General features: G+C 40.4%; 1 protein-coding gene across 5 annotated transcripts in view; it reads left to right on the forward strand.

The window, feature by feature from the left end:
• The window catches only part of Adam22 (ADAM metallopeptidase domain 22), a gene marked incomplete at its 5' end in the record, with an annotated part of 230,265 nt that overhangs the window by 132,472 nt on the left and 79,143 nt on the right, over positions 1-18,650 (forward strand). For all 5 annotated transcript variants that reach the window (XM_013516010.1, XM_013516012.1, XM_013516013.1 and 2 more), the window contains 3 exon segments: positions 8,054-8,136; positions 14,444-14,507; positions 16,086-16,155. In XM_013516010.1, the coding sequence (XP_013371464.1) occupies positions 8,054-8,136; positions 14,444-14,507; positions 16,086-16,155 (217 nt within the window).

An 18,650-nucleotide genomic window follows, 5' to 3' on the forward strand; every position in this document is an offset into this window, starting at 1 on the left:
TGCTGGCAGGAGACAGGAGACTTCGGGGTCAGAGTCAAAGGACTTTATTACTCATGACATTTTCCTACACTTATATCCTGAGCATTGATTTCCAGGGGGTGATAAAGGAAGATATCACGTGACCCCTGTGCTACAGTATGTGCTGATACTAGAGACAAAGAAAGTATCCAGCCTTTCCAGACATCCTTGAAAGGATAGTTCAAAATAATCACAGACAACAAGGAATTTTAGAGTGGTCTTAGCCCTAAGTATTCCTGAGCACTCTGTCAAAATTTATTTCCATAGGTTACTTGAAAAATTATTGTTAATCAGTCATTTAAGTTAACTTGATGATGTAAGATAGGTTTTCTTTCTTTTTTAAAAGTCTTTTGAAAACTTCTATTGCTAAGTTAAATTCATTTGTGTTCTAGTCTTAGCCATTTGTATTTCAGCCATTTGTATTTCCAATATGCCAACAAAACATTTTGGGGATCAACATACCTTTTTATTTTGACAGAAAGGGAAATAGCCTTCTCAAAACATCTAAATATTCTTTACTACTGATACCGATGAAAAAGAATGAATATGACAGCTAATGCAACATGATACCCTGAAGTATTTACTGGAACAGAAAGAGGAAATTACTAGAAAAACTGATGAAATATAAATATTCTGAGTCTAATAAGCAGTAACATAGTGATGTCAGTTTCTGGGTTTTGACAAATGTACTAAGAAAATGTAATATGTTAACAATGTAAAAATTGTATTATGGAACCATCTTTGCAACTTCTCTATATATCTAAAATTTTTCCAGAAAGTTATAAAATTATTCTAAAATTTCTCTTGTTTCTTCCTTTGATACTGAGAATTGAACTCAGGGTGCTCTACCAATGAGCTGCATCCCAAGTCCTTAAAAACGTTCTCTGTTTATATATACATTTATATGTTTTCAGACAGAGTCTCACTAAGTTACTCAGGCCAGACTTGAACTTGTAGTTCTTCTTGCTTTATCCTCCCTCACTGCAGGGACTACAAACACACACCACTATGCCCCACTTGTCTGTTTTTCTTACCCAGCCAACATAATCCAATATCCCCTTACTTGTGCCTGAACATAGGTGTCCCTTTGGTGAATCCAAGGTGATTCAGTACCATCTCAGGTTACGAGTTTTAATCAAGGTGGGTTAGTGTGAGTCCTCGTCCACGTGAGGGGTACCTTTCTGGACATTTCGCCCTTGCAGCTGGTCCTAGAGAGCTGCTGCTGGGAAAGAGGAATGAGGGCAGGGAGAGGGCAGGCTCCTTGTGTTGATGCCAGTCAAGAGGAAGTTGGGCCAGGCAGGAAACATGGGCTTGGTAGGCCAAGTGTGTGCTGATATGCTGTGCCAAAGCAGCCACAAGTATAAGCTGGGGCTGTGTGTCCACTGGACAAATCTGGTGCCGTCAGGTTCAGGAGCTTCATTTCCTGTGAAGAGGTGTTGGCTAGAGCCCAGGTTTTCAAGTGCAGCAGTGTCTTGGAATCATCTCAACTCATTAAAAAGCAAAAGCAAAGAAGAGAGCCTAGATTCTGATGAAACTGATGTGGGGTGGGGCTTGGAAGTTTTCAAAGAACTCCCAGTGGTATTGCTGTGTGCACTGTGCCAGAGCAGGATGAGGAAGGGTCCTTCCTGTGGGTGAGAGTGACGGGAGAGCCCCAGTCCCGGCCCTGCTGCCCCTGGGAAAGGAGATGGCTGTGACCTGGGGAGCAGAGTGACAGTTGGTGCTGTGGTCTTTGGTGTCTGTTCTGACTACACCTCTTTTATAGCATGAGTAAGTCATCTGGTTTTGTCTGTGACTTTCACAGAATGTAGCGAAAACCCAATTCCTTAGAAACCTTTTAGTCCTCTGCAAGCCTGGCCGACTGATCACACTATCACTTTGGTCCAGACCAGAGTGTCCCGGGTGGCGCCCTGGGACCAGTACTTGCAAAGCAGCTCTGTTCTTCCCAGCTGTGCATATGACAGCACTCTGACATGCTCTAATCTTGCCTTGCATTGTATTTCTAGTCAAGGCAGTCAGTGTGGAGGGAACGAGAAGAGCCATGGCTGTTCACATCAGTCCTGTTTCAGGAAGGATCCTGGGAACTAGTGTGGTGTTCAGGGGACTCAGCCTGAGGAGTTTTAGCATCAGAGGCAGCTGCGTGTAAGCAGTTGTTCCCATACTTTAGTGCGCACTGAAGCCCCTGGACAGCTTGCTGAAGCACAGGTGCCTGTACTTCCCAAGTGTTTGACTGGCTCTAGGATGTGACTTGAGAACATGTATTTCTAACAAGCTGATGCTGACAGAGTTGAGCATGATGCTACTTTCTGGGAACTACAAAAATGTAAATGGCCTTGAATGTTTATCAGGCTGGCTTGGATGTGAGGGAGGTCTCTGTTAGTGTTTTCTCCCTTGTAGAAAGAGGAAAATAATATTTACCTAATTAACCACCATGGACTGTCCCACGTATCACCAAGTGCAGTGCCCAAGAAATGGTAAACATTTTCATTCTCTGGAAGTTCTGTATTACTAGTATCCTGTGCATAGGGGGTGGTTTGATATGGAATATTTTTAGGTTAGTAATTCCTGATAGGACTTTTCACCTGTGGACCTTCTTGCAACTATTAAAAACCATGGGTCCTACCCATCTTCTTGGAGGTGGGATGGCCAGGCAGTCTGGTGTTTCCAAAGCTCACCGTGGTGTTTCTGAGAGTCCATTTAGGGAACCTTGCTATTGAGTGGCATTTCTTAGGTGTAGGGCATTGCACTGTCTAGAACAAAGTGGAACACTTGTAAAAACTGATGCCTGCATCTGGATCATCCCTATAGATCATGAGAGAATTGGTGTGGAGTATGAACCTGGCATTGGGAATCCAGAACCACCCCAGGTGATTTCTGCAATGCAGCCCAGGTGGGGAAGCATTTTCCTAATGTATTCATGGAGTAAGAAAAACATGGAGTATTTGTGAAAATGTAAATTTTGGATTCTCACCTCAGAACTGCCTAAAATAAATTTTTTAAAAAAATCAGTGCTGTCTCTGTTACTTTTTTCTCATTGCTGAGACAAAATACCCAGTGCCCAAAATTAAGGAAGGAAACGTTTATTTTGTGTACAGTTTATGGAGGGTTCAGTCCATACTCGGCTGGTTCTAAGGCAGAGTGGCACATGGCAGAGGGCAAACGTTCATGGCTGTGGAACACAGCAAAGCAATAAGCCCAAAAGGGAGGAATGGCGGCAAGCAGCCTCTTTCCCTCCCTTACATTGTACGCAAACTACTCAACCTGGGGTGGTGTAGCTCTCACACCCAATCAGTCAAAACTCTAAAAAGCCCGCCCCATGACTGCATGAGGATTTGGGGGGACATGAGACACAAACCATAACAAGTGCCCTGCACTGTTAGTCTTACCATGAGAATCATAGCTTACAGCACACTAATCCCTTAGACTCAAGGGATGCTAATCCCTTATGTAGGAAATACTGCCCAATTGTGCCCGACATCTATACAATGGCAGTGTACATTGTGTTTAATTTTGTTGTCCCATAGGGTTCCCTGCATTTGCTGGTGAGACTGTGTAGGTAGAGATTATTCCCTTTTATTGATGAGGAACCTAAGATTCAAATGTCTCCCTCAGAAAGTGCAGCTGGGAGTGGGAACAGATTGGGTATATATACTTCCCTCAAGGGAGGGAAGAGATGAAGTCTACTTACAGAAACAGGAATGTAGGTAGAAGAAGATGAAGTACAGGTTTTATAGAGTGGAAATCTAGCGGAGGAGGGAAGTAATCTAATCTGTGAGCAGGAGAGAATCTGAGAAGGCTCTTGGGAGGAGGTGCCCTGGCCCATCTTGGAGCTAAAAAAGTTATCAAGTTTCCTCGTAGGACCCGGAAGGAGGGCAGATGATTCTTGTATGCTGTTCTCCAGTTGGTCTTTATTGGGTTTTTATGGTTTTATAACCCAGACTTTGTAACTTCCTTTGTATTATTATTTCATTTTATTTGTAATAAATTCTGGTTTTTTTTCCCCTTTGGAGGTCTTGCTCATTGTCTAATGAAAGTATGGTCTGTCCTTGAATATTGCAAAGAAATGGTTAATTTGACTTGCCTAAAATGAAAATTGCTGTAAGCACCCCCCGCCCCCGACACACACACACACACACACACACACACACACACACACACCCCCACACAGAGGATAAACCAGTAGTCACTTGAGCTATTGTATAGTGTTTTATAGAGATGGATCTTCTTTGAACTAAAACTGTCTATTTAGCTAAAAATAAACATCTGTACTGTTCCAACTGTGTTAGAATATCAAGGAATGTGAAGAAAGTTTCAAGGACAATGGATTTATTTCTGGAATAGAAGAGATGATAAGAAATAAAGCTGTGACTGGCAGTCGGATAGAGAACCCAACTCTATTAGAATGTACTGCCTTTTCCTGCATCTGTCTTAGATTATTATGTATAATACCTACTTTCATTAAGCTTCTGATTAGACATGGAGAAACTTCATAATTGATAGTATTTGAGAAAGTTGGCTTGTCAGTAGGCTTTATTGAAATATATAAGGGATATTTGTGTATTTATGTATCTATACCTCTCCATATATATCTTATATATGCATAATCTACTCCTGATATGTTACATAAAATCTGACAAAAATGCCTACCTTTTAGAAGATAACTGTGGCTGGAATAGTATATACAAGGGGAATACTTTACATGTACATTCTATAAATTCTTAAAGTTTTGGCCAAAAGTGTGTGTCATTTAAACTAATAGGGGCTCAGTGGTAGAGGACTTGCCTAGCATACTTGAGGCCCGGGGTTCAATCTCTTGTATTATAAAAAATAAAGTAAGTATTTAAAGAATAAGAGTTATTAAGTGATTTATTTTAATAATTTAATAACAGTTACATAAGTTAAGGAAGCCCATTAATATTAAAACCTCTATCCTCAACTAAAAAGTATTTCCAGACATGTTAAAGGAAAATCCTTCATTACTTCTTAATTTAAGCTATTGGTTTGTGGTGAATAATGTCTGAAAATATAACACAAAATGGATTTTTACCATTATTTAGAAGAACTGCGTATACCACTAGTGGAGAGCTTCAAATTTTGAGTTACAGTAGCTGAACTGAGGAGATATTCCTCAATGTTTATGCTTTTTCTGGAGTGTCGTGGAAACATTCAATAACGATTCAACCACATAGAGCTTGGCATTTGCTGTGTTAGGTTTTTGTGCAGATGGATCCTAGTCACGTGCTGTTTTTGGATTGACTTCTATTTTTTGCATCAAAAAAATCAATGAGAGATTGTTTCCCATTATCTAATCCAATGAATTCTTTGTCCTTTTTATGATGTACTATGACATATTTCCAGAGTTGGTACTTGAAATAAAGCTTTAGTAATTTAATAAAACATGTCTTGTAGGTTTTGCCACCAACATACCTGCCCATATGACAAGGAGTGCTGACTTCCATCATTTTTTAACCTGATACCATAATGTTTTTCAATTTTTTCTTTGTTTCTACTTCTGTTTTCTTCTATTTATATGTAACTATTCAGGACAAGTCTTAAACTTCTTAGAAAGTCTGGTCTAGGGACATACTTTTTTTAAAAAAATTAAAACAAGTTAATATTATTGACATGGGAAAAAAGTAACGACACTACTTTTCCCACTGCCAGTGCAATAAATTACAAAACTAAAAAGTTGATCATCTGTGATCATCTTTAAAAGTATCTAAATGAAAATATAAAAGCCTATTAATTCTGCTTGTATGGAGAAACCAAATTCCTTCAGATTCAAGAATCAAGTACGGCTCAGTAATAAGATAAACATGTTTTAACATGTCAGAAGATAACAGAAAGGAAAATGGATACTAATGGATATCCCTAAAAGGTAATTATCCAAGCAATTTAAAATGACATAACTCCTAGGAAGGGAAATAATAAATAGGAAAAATGAAAATCTAGAAAGAACTGTTGACTGGGAAACATTTTTCAAACAATCCAACCACCATGGACCTTTTTCTCTGGCCAGTACAAAGTTAGAGAGTGGAATTCTGGTTCAGCTAGATGTGTTCACGAAATCAGGGTCACATTAGTTATAATTTCCTTTCATGCACTTAAAATCTAATCTTATGGTCAGTTCACCACCCTAATAGCCCAACAGAGGATATTTAAACTTTTAAAAATTTACCCTTAGCCCTAGTAAAAGAATGGAGGAGAAAAAAGTAAAATAAACCAGTCAAGGGGAAGGCTTCTTGGATTTGCATTACGTAGCCCATAGATTCTGGATCTCACTTGTAAGCAGAGAAAGTGCAACAGGCATTGGGCCCACCCAAAATTTACCTCCTTGGCAACTTCCCAGATGTGCAACTGTGGTTCCCAGAGATTGTCGTTTTCCATGTGGAATACAGACAATAATATTCACTGTAGGATTGATGTGAGCATTAAATGTGATTCTGCTATGTAAGTTGAGTAGAACAATAGTTGACCCACAGTAATTATAATGGCAGGGAATATTTATTAAGTGCTTACCAAGAGCCAAGCATTTTTCTAAACAATTTGTGTCCACTAACTCATTTAATCCTCATAAAAAACATATGAGATAATCATCACCATTTAACAGATGAGGAAACCGAGACGCAAGTAGTTTCTGTAACTTGCTTAAGACTATAGATGAAGGAGCCCATAGCTCATGCTAATGCCATTTCTCCTCAGGAAGTCAGCCAGTGGCTGTGTCTTTGTATCCAAGACTTGCATCTGCCCCTGTAATACCTTCTGGGTTTCATCCCTTGATCTATCAGATGTGAATAACATTCTATCTGCTCCATAAAATCCAACCATAGTCCTCAGTTCATGACTCCCAGTGACTCCTCTGGACATCTGCAGGGGTGCAATTGTGTACCATTATACCCGTGATCCACTTTCTCTTGAAAGCAGAGATTCACCAACTCCTGCACAATTACCTCAGCTATAGTTTCTTTAAATTTTGGTGCAGAAAATCTCTTTAATACTGCCACATCTTCATGTCATCTTTCTGTCTTGCTGTTCTCTCCTCTCTCTAATCTCTTTAATCTCTTAAAGAGACATCTCTTAAAGATGACATCTTCATGTCATCTTTCTGTCTTGCTGTTCTCTCCTCTCTCCAATAGAATTGAATATTTTAAATAGGGTTACTCCTTAAAGCAGACTAAATAAACCTTTGCTTCCTTAAACTAGCCAGTCCTTCCTGTGCCATTCTTTTGTACCTTAGTGAGTCAATTTAATTAGAAACCTTCAGCAACTGAAGAAATAGATCAGTGGGAGGATGGGAGAAGGTCATTTAGAGCAGAGCCTCTCAGCTTTAATGTGTGCATGAATCATGTAGGAGGAGCCTTGAAATAAAGATTTTGATGGGACAGATCTGGGGCCAGAGAGTCTACATTTCTCTTATTCACTCTAAAGACAAGAATTACTCAAAAGAAACTCTTTTAGTAGAATTTAGTTCATGTAACTGGTTACTAGGAGAAACTTCATTGTTTCAAACACGGACAACTTACTAGGGAAGCCATTTTGAGCTGCTTTGGGATAAGAATAATAAGCCTGTGTATCTCATAGTCAAGTTTTGATATAAACAATGTAAAAACAGGTATTTTTCTCCATCAGTATAATTTAGTGATTCTTAAATGATTTCTATTCCTTTTTTCCTTAACTCCACAGGAAAGCATCGCTTTGCTGCCGCACGAGGTTGGATGTCCCATAACTAGGGGATAGATGTCTAAACTTACTCTGGGTACAAGGGCCAGATGTGTTTTTCAGTGTCTGTTGCTTTGCTCCTCTGGTGAGACCTACACACAGAGAAAATGAAGTCAGCTTCTATTTTCCTGTCTTTTGATTAGGAGTCTGCTCCCTAGGGATGTTTATGAATAATTCTGTTGGAAGTGGCTTGATAGTGCTGATCTGAGTAATGAGATGCTACACAGAGCCTTACATTTGGTGGTGCAGCGTGAGTGTAAGAGGATGGCACCGATTCTCCTTGTGATGCTGAAGGCTTATGTGCTATTTCTGTTCTCAGGGAGGCGAGCACTGTTACTACCAGGGCCAGATCCGAGGAAACCCGGCCTCGTTCGTTGCATTGTCCACGTGCCATGGACTTCAGTAAGTGTTCTAAAAGTTATTTGTACTGTGCATCCTTTCAATAATGCATTTTCTTTGTTTTTTAACACACTGTAGTGGAAGTTTCTGTCAAGCAATAATATTAAATCATTGCTGGTTCAGAGTTTTTCTTTTTTGTGCTTTTGAAACAACAGAGATCTTAAAATTGGAGCTGCTGTTGGAATTATAATACGATGTCCTGTAGGGATACTTGCAACATTTTTCCTGTTTCATCCAAATCAGATAGGCATGGCTTGGGAAGCTTTGTTTCCTGTCTGTGGATGTTGAGCCCCTCCATTCCAGTTCTGCCTCTACTCCTTCTTGGTGGTGGGGGTGTTTAGATTTTTACAGAATCAAAAAAATTTCAGTAAATGGAAGCTTGGCAAAAGGATGCAAGTGATGTGGGGAGCTGTCATGCTCCAACCCATTTTTCAGCTGGAACCTCACCAGCCTCTTAACAATTTGCATGAGGATCCCTGTGTTCTCAGAGATCTCAGAAGAGTGGAGTTCATCCTTCCTCGCTTCCTGTCACATGACCTTCACCGGCAGCGGCATTAGCTGGTGTTAGGGAAGGGACTGCATCCCTTCCTACGTCCTGTAGATGAAGGTGACACAGGTGGCTCCTTCTAACTTGTCTTGTAACCCTTCTACCCTACTGCACCATTCCTCAGCATTCTGCTTAGACTAAATCATCTCTTTTCCTTCTTGTTTATTCTACTTTTTGGCACAGCACTTTAGTTTTGATAAGTTTTTCTTGGAAAACTTCAAAATACTTCTTTTTCTGTTACCAAGTTCAAGGTGTGGCTTTTTCATCTCGGAGCAGTTACTGCATTTATTGTGCACCAGCCACTGGCCATATTAAGGTAGTTAAGACAGAAGTCCTGAGAGCTCCCATTCTCCTGCGGAGAGCAAATCCCGCCCAGCTTCCTGTAGTGGAATGTGATAGGTATATTTGGTTCCTTGTGAGGAAAAAAAAACCGGAACAATGGCCGCTGAGAGTAGATACTGAAGAAGTAGAACTGGAAGTGGGGCCCCCAGCAGGCTTTGATGGAATCATCCATGAGGGGTATTAGATTGGCAGATCTTTAACCTAGAAAAGAGAGCTACTGGGAAAGGCTGAAGATCTGGGTGTAGTGGCACATGCTTGTAATCCCATCTACTGTGGAGAGTGGGGCAAGAGGGTTGCAAGACTGAGGCCAGCCTGGGCAGCTTAGCCAGATCTTGCCTCAAAGTAAAATAAAAGGACTGGGGACGTAGGTTGGTGGTAGAGAGTTTGTATACTGTGTTCAATTCCCAGTATCACATACAGAGAGGAAAAAAAGACAGAGAAAAAGACTGGAGAAGCTGGCTTGTTTGCCTGTGTAGAGTTGCTGGTCAAGCCCTGACAGTAGATGTGTTACAAAGGCAGAAAGCAGAATATGAGACTGAGTAACCGGAGAAAAGAGACTGGGGGCATAAAGAGCTCCACTTTTTGTTGCTTATTGGAAATAAATTTGTAAGTACATTCCTGGAATAAAGAGCAATTTACATAAACATAGAATCCATGCTTAATATTGGAGGGTCTTGGTATTCTTGCTCCATAGAAGAAATCCTGAAATCCTTTTTAACGGTAAAATTGTTATATCTGCTTTCCACAAGAGCAAAGCTGTCATTAGGAGTAGGATAGTTGAGTTTGTCAGTATTTCTGACAGCAAATGTATATTAGAGGAGAGAGTGATAGTAAACTAAAAGACTTTGTACCCCCCATTTCTCTTCTTAAAATGGCCACCTCTCGTCACAACGCTCTGCTAAGTTCTTCTTCCAGCTTGCTTAGATGAAAAATGAGAGAATCTAAAACTGAAAGCTCCTAACCTAACCACAGTCATTTAAAGAAGGACAGAGCAGTAACTTTCAGGAAATTTTATAGGGATGGGTTGTCAGTAGAACACCAAATCCTGCCTCCATTATTTTAGCTAAGTATATTTGACTTCTGCCTTTAGAGACATTTCCACTTAAAACTAAACACAAATAAGCAGAACATGGCCAGAATTAGGTGCAGACATGTTTGAACTTTCTTAAATTATGGTGAGCAGGCTAGATAAATGTACTGTTGTGCTTTTCTGTTGTTTATTATCACTTCTCATCTTGATTTTACCTTCTGAATAAAAATTGCCCTCAGAAATATTTTTGGGTGGATATTACTAAATACTAGATAATATAGGTTGTCTCAGTTGTGGTATTTTAGACATGAGATATATTATTTCACACATGACTCATCTTTTGTACAAAATTTGAGGTTTATTCATTTTTGTGACTTACTGAATTTAGTGGAAGATCATAAAAGGGAAAAATAAGATTGATGTCTTTTCTGTAAAGAACTTGTAAGCGACATTTCTTTAAATTCAAGGACTGATAGGCAAATTTTGGTGCCAGTATGTTTGGTGTTGTAACAGAGTCGTATAACTATGGGAATCTCAAGAATGGAATCAAATGTGAGCTTATTGCCCCCTTGTGGAAGTTTGTCAGAATGGCTGCTATTTCACAATGTTTTGATTCAGTCTCATAAAATTTTAGATCAATTCGTCTGTAATGACTTGGTCCTAGCTACAGGTTTTCTTTTTTAATCAAGTATGTATATAGTGTCACAGTCTCAGTATACTTATTAGACTTTATATTATTACAACAAAAAAGTAGCAATTACATGTATGTTTTGATTATTAAGGAATTGATAGCAGCATATTGTTAGAGGGAGCCTGTATCTTCTGGGTATAGACAGTGTCAGAATCTACTTTCTTTATACTCCGTACATGATGTTTAAACCTAATAATAAGTGACTGTCCCATTGGATATCAACGTCATGCAAGGACAAATAGCACCCAATGTTATTTAAGCAAGATAACCTCCTTGCTACTTAATCAGTGTTGCCATGTGAACTTTGGCACAGGGTGATGGTTTTATGTGATTTTTCCAGATGGAGACAGCCAGTTCTCAGCAGGGATAGAGAAAATGTATGCTGCATATTTGGCCTACTATTTTGGAAAGGATCCCCCCTCTGGTTCTTTAGGCATATGTCATGAGTAATACATTAATAACTGAATCTGTTTATCTTTAAATTGGAAATACAATGTCATGCAAATTCAGAAAGTATATTTGTAGTTGAAAAATCTGCAGATGTAAGAATAGCCATTCTGAAGGTATATAAAGGTATAAGACATATGGAAGATGTTAAAGCAGGAATGAAATAATTTGGGTAGAGGCAGAGTTGGAGCCTATTATAGTAACAGTGCAGAAAACCAACCAATGAATGTGTCTTGGTTACTTTTCTCTTGTTGCTGAGACAAAATACCCAATGCTCAAAATTAAGAAAGCAAAGGTTTATTTAGGTTAGAGTTTGTGGAGGTTTCAGTGTGTAATTAGCTTACGGTCTGTGGAGGTTTCAGTCTGTAACTGGCTGGCTCCAAAGCAGAACGACACATCACAGTGGAAAACATCAAAAGCAACAAGAGCAAAAAAAGGAGCAGCAGCATGCAGCCTCTTTCCCTCCCTTACTGTATGCAAACTACCCACCCCAGGGCAGGTGTAGCACTCACACCCATAATCCCAACATTGGACCATAAGTCAGTCAAATTCTAGAAGCCTGCTCCATGACTGCATGAGGCTTTGGGAGGACATTCAGACACAAACCATATCAGAATGACAAATACTATTCTATATCTGATGGTTTGACTGTCATGATTACTGCAGATCCATAGAGTTGCTCCCAGTAGATACCTGGATGATAAGACAACTTTCTTCACATCATAAGGTGCCTGATCTCAGTAGAAGGATTGTACTGTTCTTCTACAAAGAGCAGCTATCTGGATCTCACTGGGTGGAAGTTAAGGCCAGGTGTAGCTTCAAATGCTCTCTGGAGGATTTCTCAGATAGCAGACAGCCACGTCTAGCCTGAGAAGAAAACTAATCTCCTGATTCATGCCCTGTTTCCTTGGGCCTGTCCTATTGTGCTTCTCCTGCAGCTTTTTTCATGTGGTCAGATGTTTGTTTGTTGAGATAGGTCCCACTATGTGATTCATGCTGGTCTTGAACTCAGTATACCTCAGCTTCATGAGTGCTGAGATCACAGGTGTGCACCACCATGCCTGGCTTATTGTGTCAAATATAACTCCAGCTTTCCAGTTGCTCAGGTCAGAGCCTTGGAGTCCTCACTGACTCTTTCTTGCACACTTCTTATCAAATCAGTCTCTAAATCCTGTTTGGTTTTTACTTTCCAACTATATCCAGACTGGCGCTATCATTCAGTGGATGTACCAGGTCTAAGTTTCAATCTCTAGCACTGTTGTCTTAGTTATTTTTTTCTTGTTGTTAAGACAGAATACTTTACACTTAAAGTTAAAAGAGGAAAGGTTTATTTAGCTCACAGTTTGTGGAGGTTTCAGTCCATAACTGGCTGGCTCCAAGGCAGGGTGACATGGCAGAAGGGGCATAGCAGAGGAAAAACAGTCCATGGCAAAGCAGGGCAGACAGAAGGCAAGAAGCAGCAAGCAAAGGCAGCAGCAGAAGCAGCAGCAGTGAAACAGCAGAAGCAACCTTTGTATCTACCCAGGCTATAAGCATATTGGTTAGTGCCACCCATGACAAAGGTGGGGCACCCTAATCCCAGCATCTCATACTTAATCCCGTATCTCACACCCTAGATCCAGTCACCTCTGAAAAGCCTCACCTATGATTGCATGAGGCTTTGTGGGGACATGTAGATTCAAGCTATAAGACACCTAAAATGAAAATAATAAACAAATATCCAGAATTTGGCCCATTCTCACCTCTTCTTCCATTAGCACCCTGATCTAAGCCACCACTTCTTTCACATGGGTATTGCAATCATCTCTGCTTGTGTGCCTGCTGTCCTACAGATTATTGCAACCAGCAGCCGGGATTATCATTTCAAAACAGAGCATTCTGTTTCTCCTGACTTGAAATCTACAGTGGCTGCTCCTCATCTGTCCCAGCCAGCTTGCTCATATGGCCCTGCTGTCCCTGATCTCAATTGCCAGCACATTCTCCACTGCACTCCAGCCTCACAATCTTCTTGCTGTTCCTGGAACAACTCAAGAGTCCCTCCCCTTGGGCTTGTATCTGCAGTGCTCTTTGTATAGATATGCTTGTGACTCATCCCTTTGCTTCTTTCAGTCCGTGCTTCAATGCTGTCTTATCTGTGAAGCCTTTCTTTGAATCAGGGATTCTCTACCCAGCTGTCTGCATCTAGACTTCTGGCTCTGTTTGTTGCCCTTAACCTGCTTTATTTTCCTCTGAAATTTGTCATCATCTAATACATATTTCCTTGTTGTGGATTTATTTTCTCTTCTCCATGGAATACATATCAGCAGCATGAGAACAGAATTGATTGGTCTTGTTCACTACTGTATCGCCAGCACCTAAAGCTTTGTAGAGCTGTCAATATATGATGAATGAATGAATGAACGTAGGTAGCAGATTGCACAGGGACAGATCATGGTTCCATCTTAGAGCTGTGTTCATGCCTCTGCTCTTATTGGTGATGTAATCTCTTTGGTCCTCTTTGGGCCTCAAGTTTCTCAGCTGGAAAATGAGGATTCATTGTACTTCCCTCATACATATATAAAAGAATAAATAAGTGCACAATACTCGGCTCATGGCAAATTATTGCCATTGGTTTGCTCTTACTGTTAGAGCATGTTCCAGGTTTACGTGGGGAGGCCATTCTTAGGATAGTTCCTGAAACTTGTAGCAGAAGCACCCATGGTTTGTTTAAAGAGTTTAAAATCTAAGGCAGGCTGGGCGTGGTGGCGCACGCCTATAATCCCAGCACTCAGGAGGCTGAGGCAGGAGGATCGTTGCAAGTTCAAGACCAACCAGGGCTACAAAGTAAGCTCAAGGCCAGCCTGAACTGCGTAGTGAGACCCTGTCTCAAAAAGACAAAATAAATAAATAAATAAAAATAAATAAATAAATAAAATCTGAGGCAGGGCCTGAAGCTCCAGGTGTCCTTTTGCATATTAAAAGATTAGAATTGCCTGTTAGAGGAGGAGTAATGGACAGCAATGGGTATGGGAGAATGGCAAGGAGTAGGGTCAGCGTGAGAGGACCACAGGTGAGGAAATTCAGGTTCAGAGGCCTTTCCCTCTCAGCAGTATGTGTGTGTGTGCACACATGCGCACACACGTGTGGCATGTGGTGTGTGGTTTGTGTGGTGGTGAGGGGTGGGACTGGTATTATGGCTGCTTGCATGGTAAAATGATCTTATTCTGCGATACGAGCTGATGGCTGTGCCTAACTGTTTTTCTGTCCTTGGCAGTGGGATGTTCTATGATGGGAACCATACATATCTCATCGAGCCCGAAGAAAACGAGACCTCCCCAGTAAGTGCTGTGCTTGCAGAGAAAATGCCAGTGTTGATGCCTTAGAGCTTTTTTCCTCTCCCCTCTCCCCGTCAACTCTTTTTGCATTTAGGGATAGGGTAGTAAATACATACATTAAATATTGAACAAGTCAGAACAATAAACTTCTTTTTTGTCTCTTCGTCTTTTATATTGGGAGTATTTTCCCTCTGGGGTGTTCTGAAGCCTCTATTTATTTTTGTCTCCCATGTAACATACTCTGATATTAGTCCGCTTGGTTTACCATGAAAAATACCATGACTGGGCCACTTAAACAACAGAAGATTTTCTTTTCTTAATTCTGAAGGCTGTGAAGTCCATGCTGACGAGGCCAGCAGGACTGCTGTGTGGTGAGGGCTCTCTCCGGGTGACAGAAGGCCAGTGCCTTTGCACTGTGTCCTCGCACGGTAGAGAGAGAGGCACCCCTGCTTGTCTGCTCCCGTCCAAGGCACCCCCTCTGTGGGGTTGGCCCCACACCTGCGACTTCCTGTAACCTTCTTCATCTCATACAGGCCCCAGCTCCCACTGCATCTGTAGACTGCATCTTAGGAATTTTGGCTGCCACACAAAACATTTGGTCCAGAACAGATAAAACCCACAGCCAGCATGGTTGTTCCTTCCTCCTCTCTTTTCCACAGTCCACATTTCTCTCCATTGCCTGTTGCCTTCAAGGCTCTGTGCCAGTGAAGTGTAGAGAAGCCTAGGATGTCTGCATTCCCTCCCTAACTCTTGCTGAAATATTTATTTGCTACAAATCAGAAAAAGATTGAATTGATATTATAAACTATAGGGAAATAGAGCGCACTTCCATGCTAGCTGTGTATACGCAAATGCCCCTCTTTATTCATGCAACATTGGTCAGACACTTACAGGGGAAAATAATTTCAAGGAATGTACATTGTTTGTCACTCGCAAAAGAATGATGTTTAGGAAGCTATCTGAGTTACGTGTTATTTTCTGAGTACCTTCCACTGGTTTTCCTGCCACTTTGCTTAACAGTGTGATTTTTTTAAAGGTCATAGCATGAAACTTGACTATTTATGACATGCTATCTTTTTAGTAATTAAATGAAGCCAGATAAAATTATTTGAATGCTCATTAATTTTTCATAGAAGAAAAATGTGACTTTTATCTCACCCTTTCTAGTAGAACTCTGTGTGACTTAAATCTGGGCATCCGCTTGCCCCAGTCCCCCTGCTCCCATTCCCAGGAAGGTTGCTTCTTCTGCAGTCTTTGCTCACTAAAGTTATCTGGCTTTTAAAAGGGTGCAGGGATCCGTGAAAGGAACCAGTCATAAAAAACATTAACCCACTTTGCCAGATGTCTTGCTTTTCTTGGGGGAATAGAACCATTTATTTATTTCCCATTACTGTAGGCTTTGGCTTCTCTGGGAGACCTTTTGCTTCTAATTGGGTATTGCTCTGGTGCTGGGACAAAGCAGACCTGGGGGAGGGTGTCCCCAAAACCCAGGAGGATGTATGGGAAAGTACTGGCTGTTCTAAGGGTCCCCGAGATATCTGGCTATGCTTGTTTAATTCTCTGTTGCTTCTGTCATTTCAGGAGGATTTCCATTTCCATTTAGTTTACAAATCCAGAGTGTTTGAATTTCCCTTGGATGATCTTCCATCTGGTATGGTGCACGTATAGTGGCTTTTTTAAAAAGGACATCAAGGATTCATTTAATACTTTAAAACTAATCTATATGTAAAATAGCATTAACCCATGATTGTTCACGACATTTTTAGAGGGAAAGTCAGTTGGCATCAAGAGGAAGAGTAAAAAACTGGCTTTCCATATGCCAAAGACTAAAACTAGACCCATGTCTCTCACCATGCACTAAAGTCAAAATGGATCAAAGATCTAAATATTAAAACAGAAACACTAAATCTACTGGAAGAGAAAATAGGTAGAAATCTTGAAGACATAGGCGTAGGCGGAGTTCATGAACAAAACCTAAAATGCACAGGAAACACTTTAAACAGTCAACAGCTGGGATCTCATCTTACTGAAAAGTTTTTGCACATCAAAAGAAATCACCAATAGAATAAAAAGAAAACCCATGAATTGGAAAAAAATTTTAGTGAACTGTCCCTCAAACAAAGGACTTCTATCTAGAACATATAAAGCATTAAAGAAAAATCAGGCCCCCCCAATTCAAAGACCCAATCCAAAAATGGGCATCTGAGATGAATACACACTTCTCAGATGAAGAAATACAAATGGCAAATAAATATATGAAAAAATGTTCAATGTCATTGGTAATTCATGAAATGCAAATTAAAACAACATTGAGATTCCATCTAACCCCAGGAAGAATGGCTATCATCAAGAATTCAACCAATAACAAATGCTGGAAGGGCTGTGGGGAAAAAGGAATCCTTCTCCTCTGCTGGCGGGAGTGTAGACTGGTATAACTACTATGGAAATCAGTGTGGAGATTCCTCAAAAATAAAAAGAGGAAGAGTAACATGCATCTAGCCTCACAGAATAATTAAAGAGTTGGAAAGACAGGGCTTGAGCACATTGAAAGAGACCTTTAAAAAATCTAAGACTCAAAGTACGGAATTAGAGGAGAAATGATGTTACAGCAGAAATTGTTCTGAATAGATAAGTATGTTAAAATGCACTCTCGGTGATATAATGGTTTTATAAACGCAGGGATGGACTCTTTAACTCATTTTCCAGCTTATTTTTCTTATCTCTTTTTTGCTTCAAGGATTTTAGGAAAAATCAATTATAGCTTAACCTTTTACATGATGTGCCATCTGTGAGATTAGTGTTTTCTTCTCAAGTACGTTTGGAGGTTGATTTATATGTAGATGCTGAGAGTTGTATCCAGGTCTTCTCACGTGCAAGAACAGCACGATCATACCTGGCCCTTGTCAGCAGAGGGGTGCTGCTGCAGGGTGACTTTGTCCTGGCTACACTGGTCTCCCTTGTTTCCTCCTCTGAAGAGAGGACACACTCTGAGTATCTGGTATAGAGTTGCTTTCTCCGCTAGAAAGCAAACCCTGACCGTTCTAGTTTTTAACCTTAATTCGATCTTGGCAACACCTCTGTAAGATCGATACTATCCCCATTTTGTAGGCGAAGGAACAGAGGCTCAGCGAGTAGGTGTTTTTCATGATCTCACAGGGGTGAGTTGCAAAGCAAGATGCTGACTTATGACACCATGAAAATAAACTATGCAAGACGGATCCAAGAGGAGATGGGCAGTTTGCCAGCCTGAGAGCAAATCCTAAATGATTGCTTAGAAAAGCACATTGAAGTCCACTTTTTACCTTCACCAGAAAATGGGATGAGTGTTTTCCATTGTTCCTCCTCTCTGAAAAAAGTGTGTACCGCCTCAGCCTCCTGCAGTTGCCCTGAGGAGAAAGTAACACTCCCTCCTCTTCTCTCTTATTGCCGGAGGGGTAGAGTTCTGTTCCTATTTCATAGAATTCACTCTGTTAAAAAATACACAAATAAACCCAGAGATGCTCTTACTTTATGTAGACTCTTTAGACTTCCCTTCAGTGACCTATGAAACTTTTTATAAATCCTGTTAATGGGAAGAAAATATATTAGGACTAGCATGAGGATAAAGTTATAAATTAATAATTATTACTGGGAGCAATCAACATTAATATTTAAAGTAATATATGAAAGTTCACCCTAAGATATGATTATAGGCTTGCTATGCTATAAACTTATATCTAATTCTCATCTATTTGAGATCTTACATCTATCTGTTTATCTAACCTATCTATCTATCCATCCATCTATCATGGTATTAGAGAGTGAGTCTAAGGCCTTTGTTTTGAGCTACATCCCCAGCCACTTTTGTTTTTGTTTTGTTTTGTTGAGCTAGGGGCTCACTGGGTTGCTAACCTCCCCACCTTGAACTTGTGATCCTCCTACCTCAGCCTCCTGGAGTCCTGGGATTATAGGCTTGTACCACCATGTCTGGCTTCTTATAATTGTTCTTTAAAATTTTGCTGAGGATTCTTCTTCAGAAGAAAATTTGGAAATGATCTGGCAGTTTTGCTGTTACTACATTCACTTTTAGATTTATTATTTGAAAACTTAGTGCCTGTCTCAGTGAGTTTCTAGTTTTCTCCTTAGGAGTTGGCACTGTTATTTTTA

This window comes from Chinchilla lanigera, unplaced genomic scaffold, assembly GCF_000276665.1.
Source record: "Chinchilla lanigera isolate Chin_1 unplaced genomic scaffold, ChiLan1.0 scaffold00031, whole genome shotgun sequence".
NCBI lineage: Eukaryota > Metazoa > Chordata > Mammalia > Rodentia > Chinchillidae > Chinchilla > Chinchilla lanigera.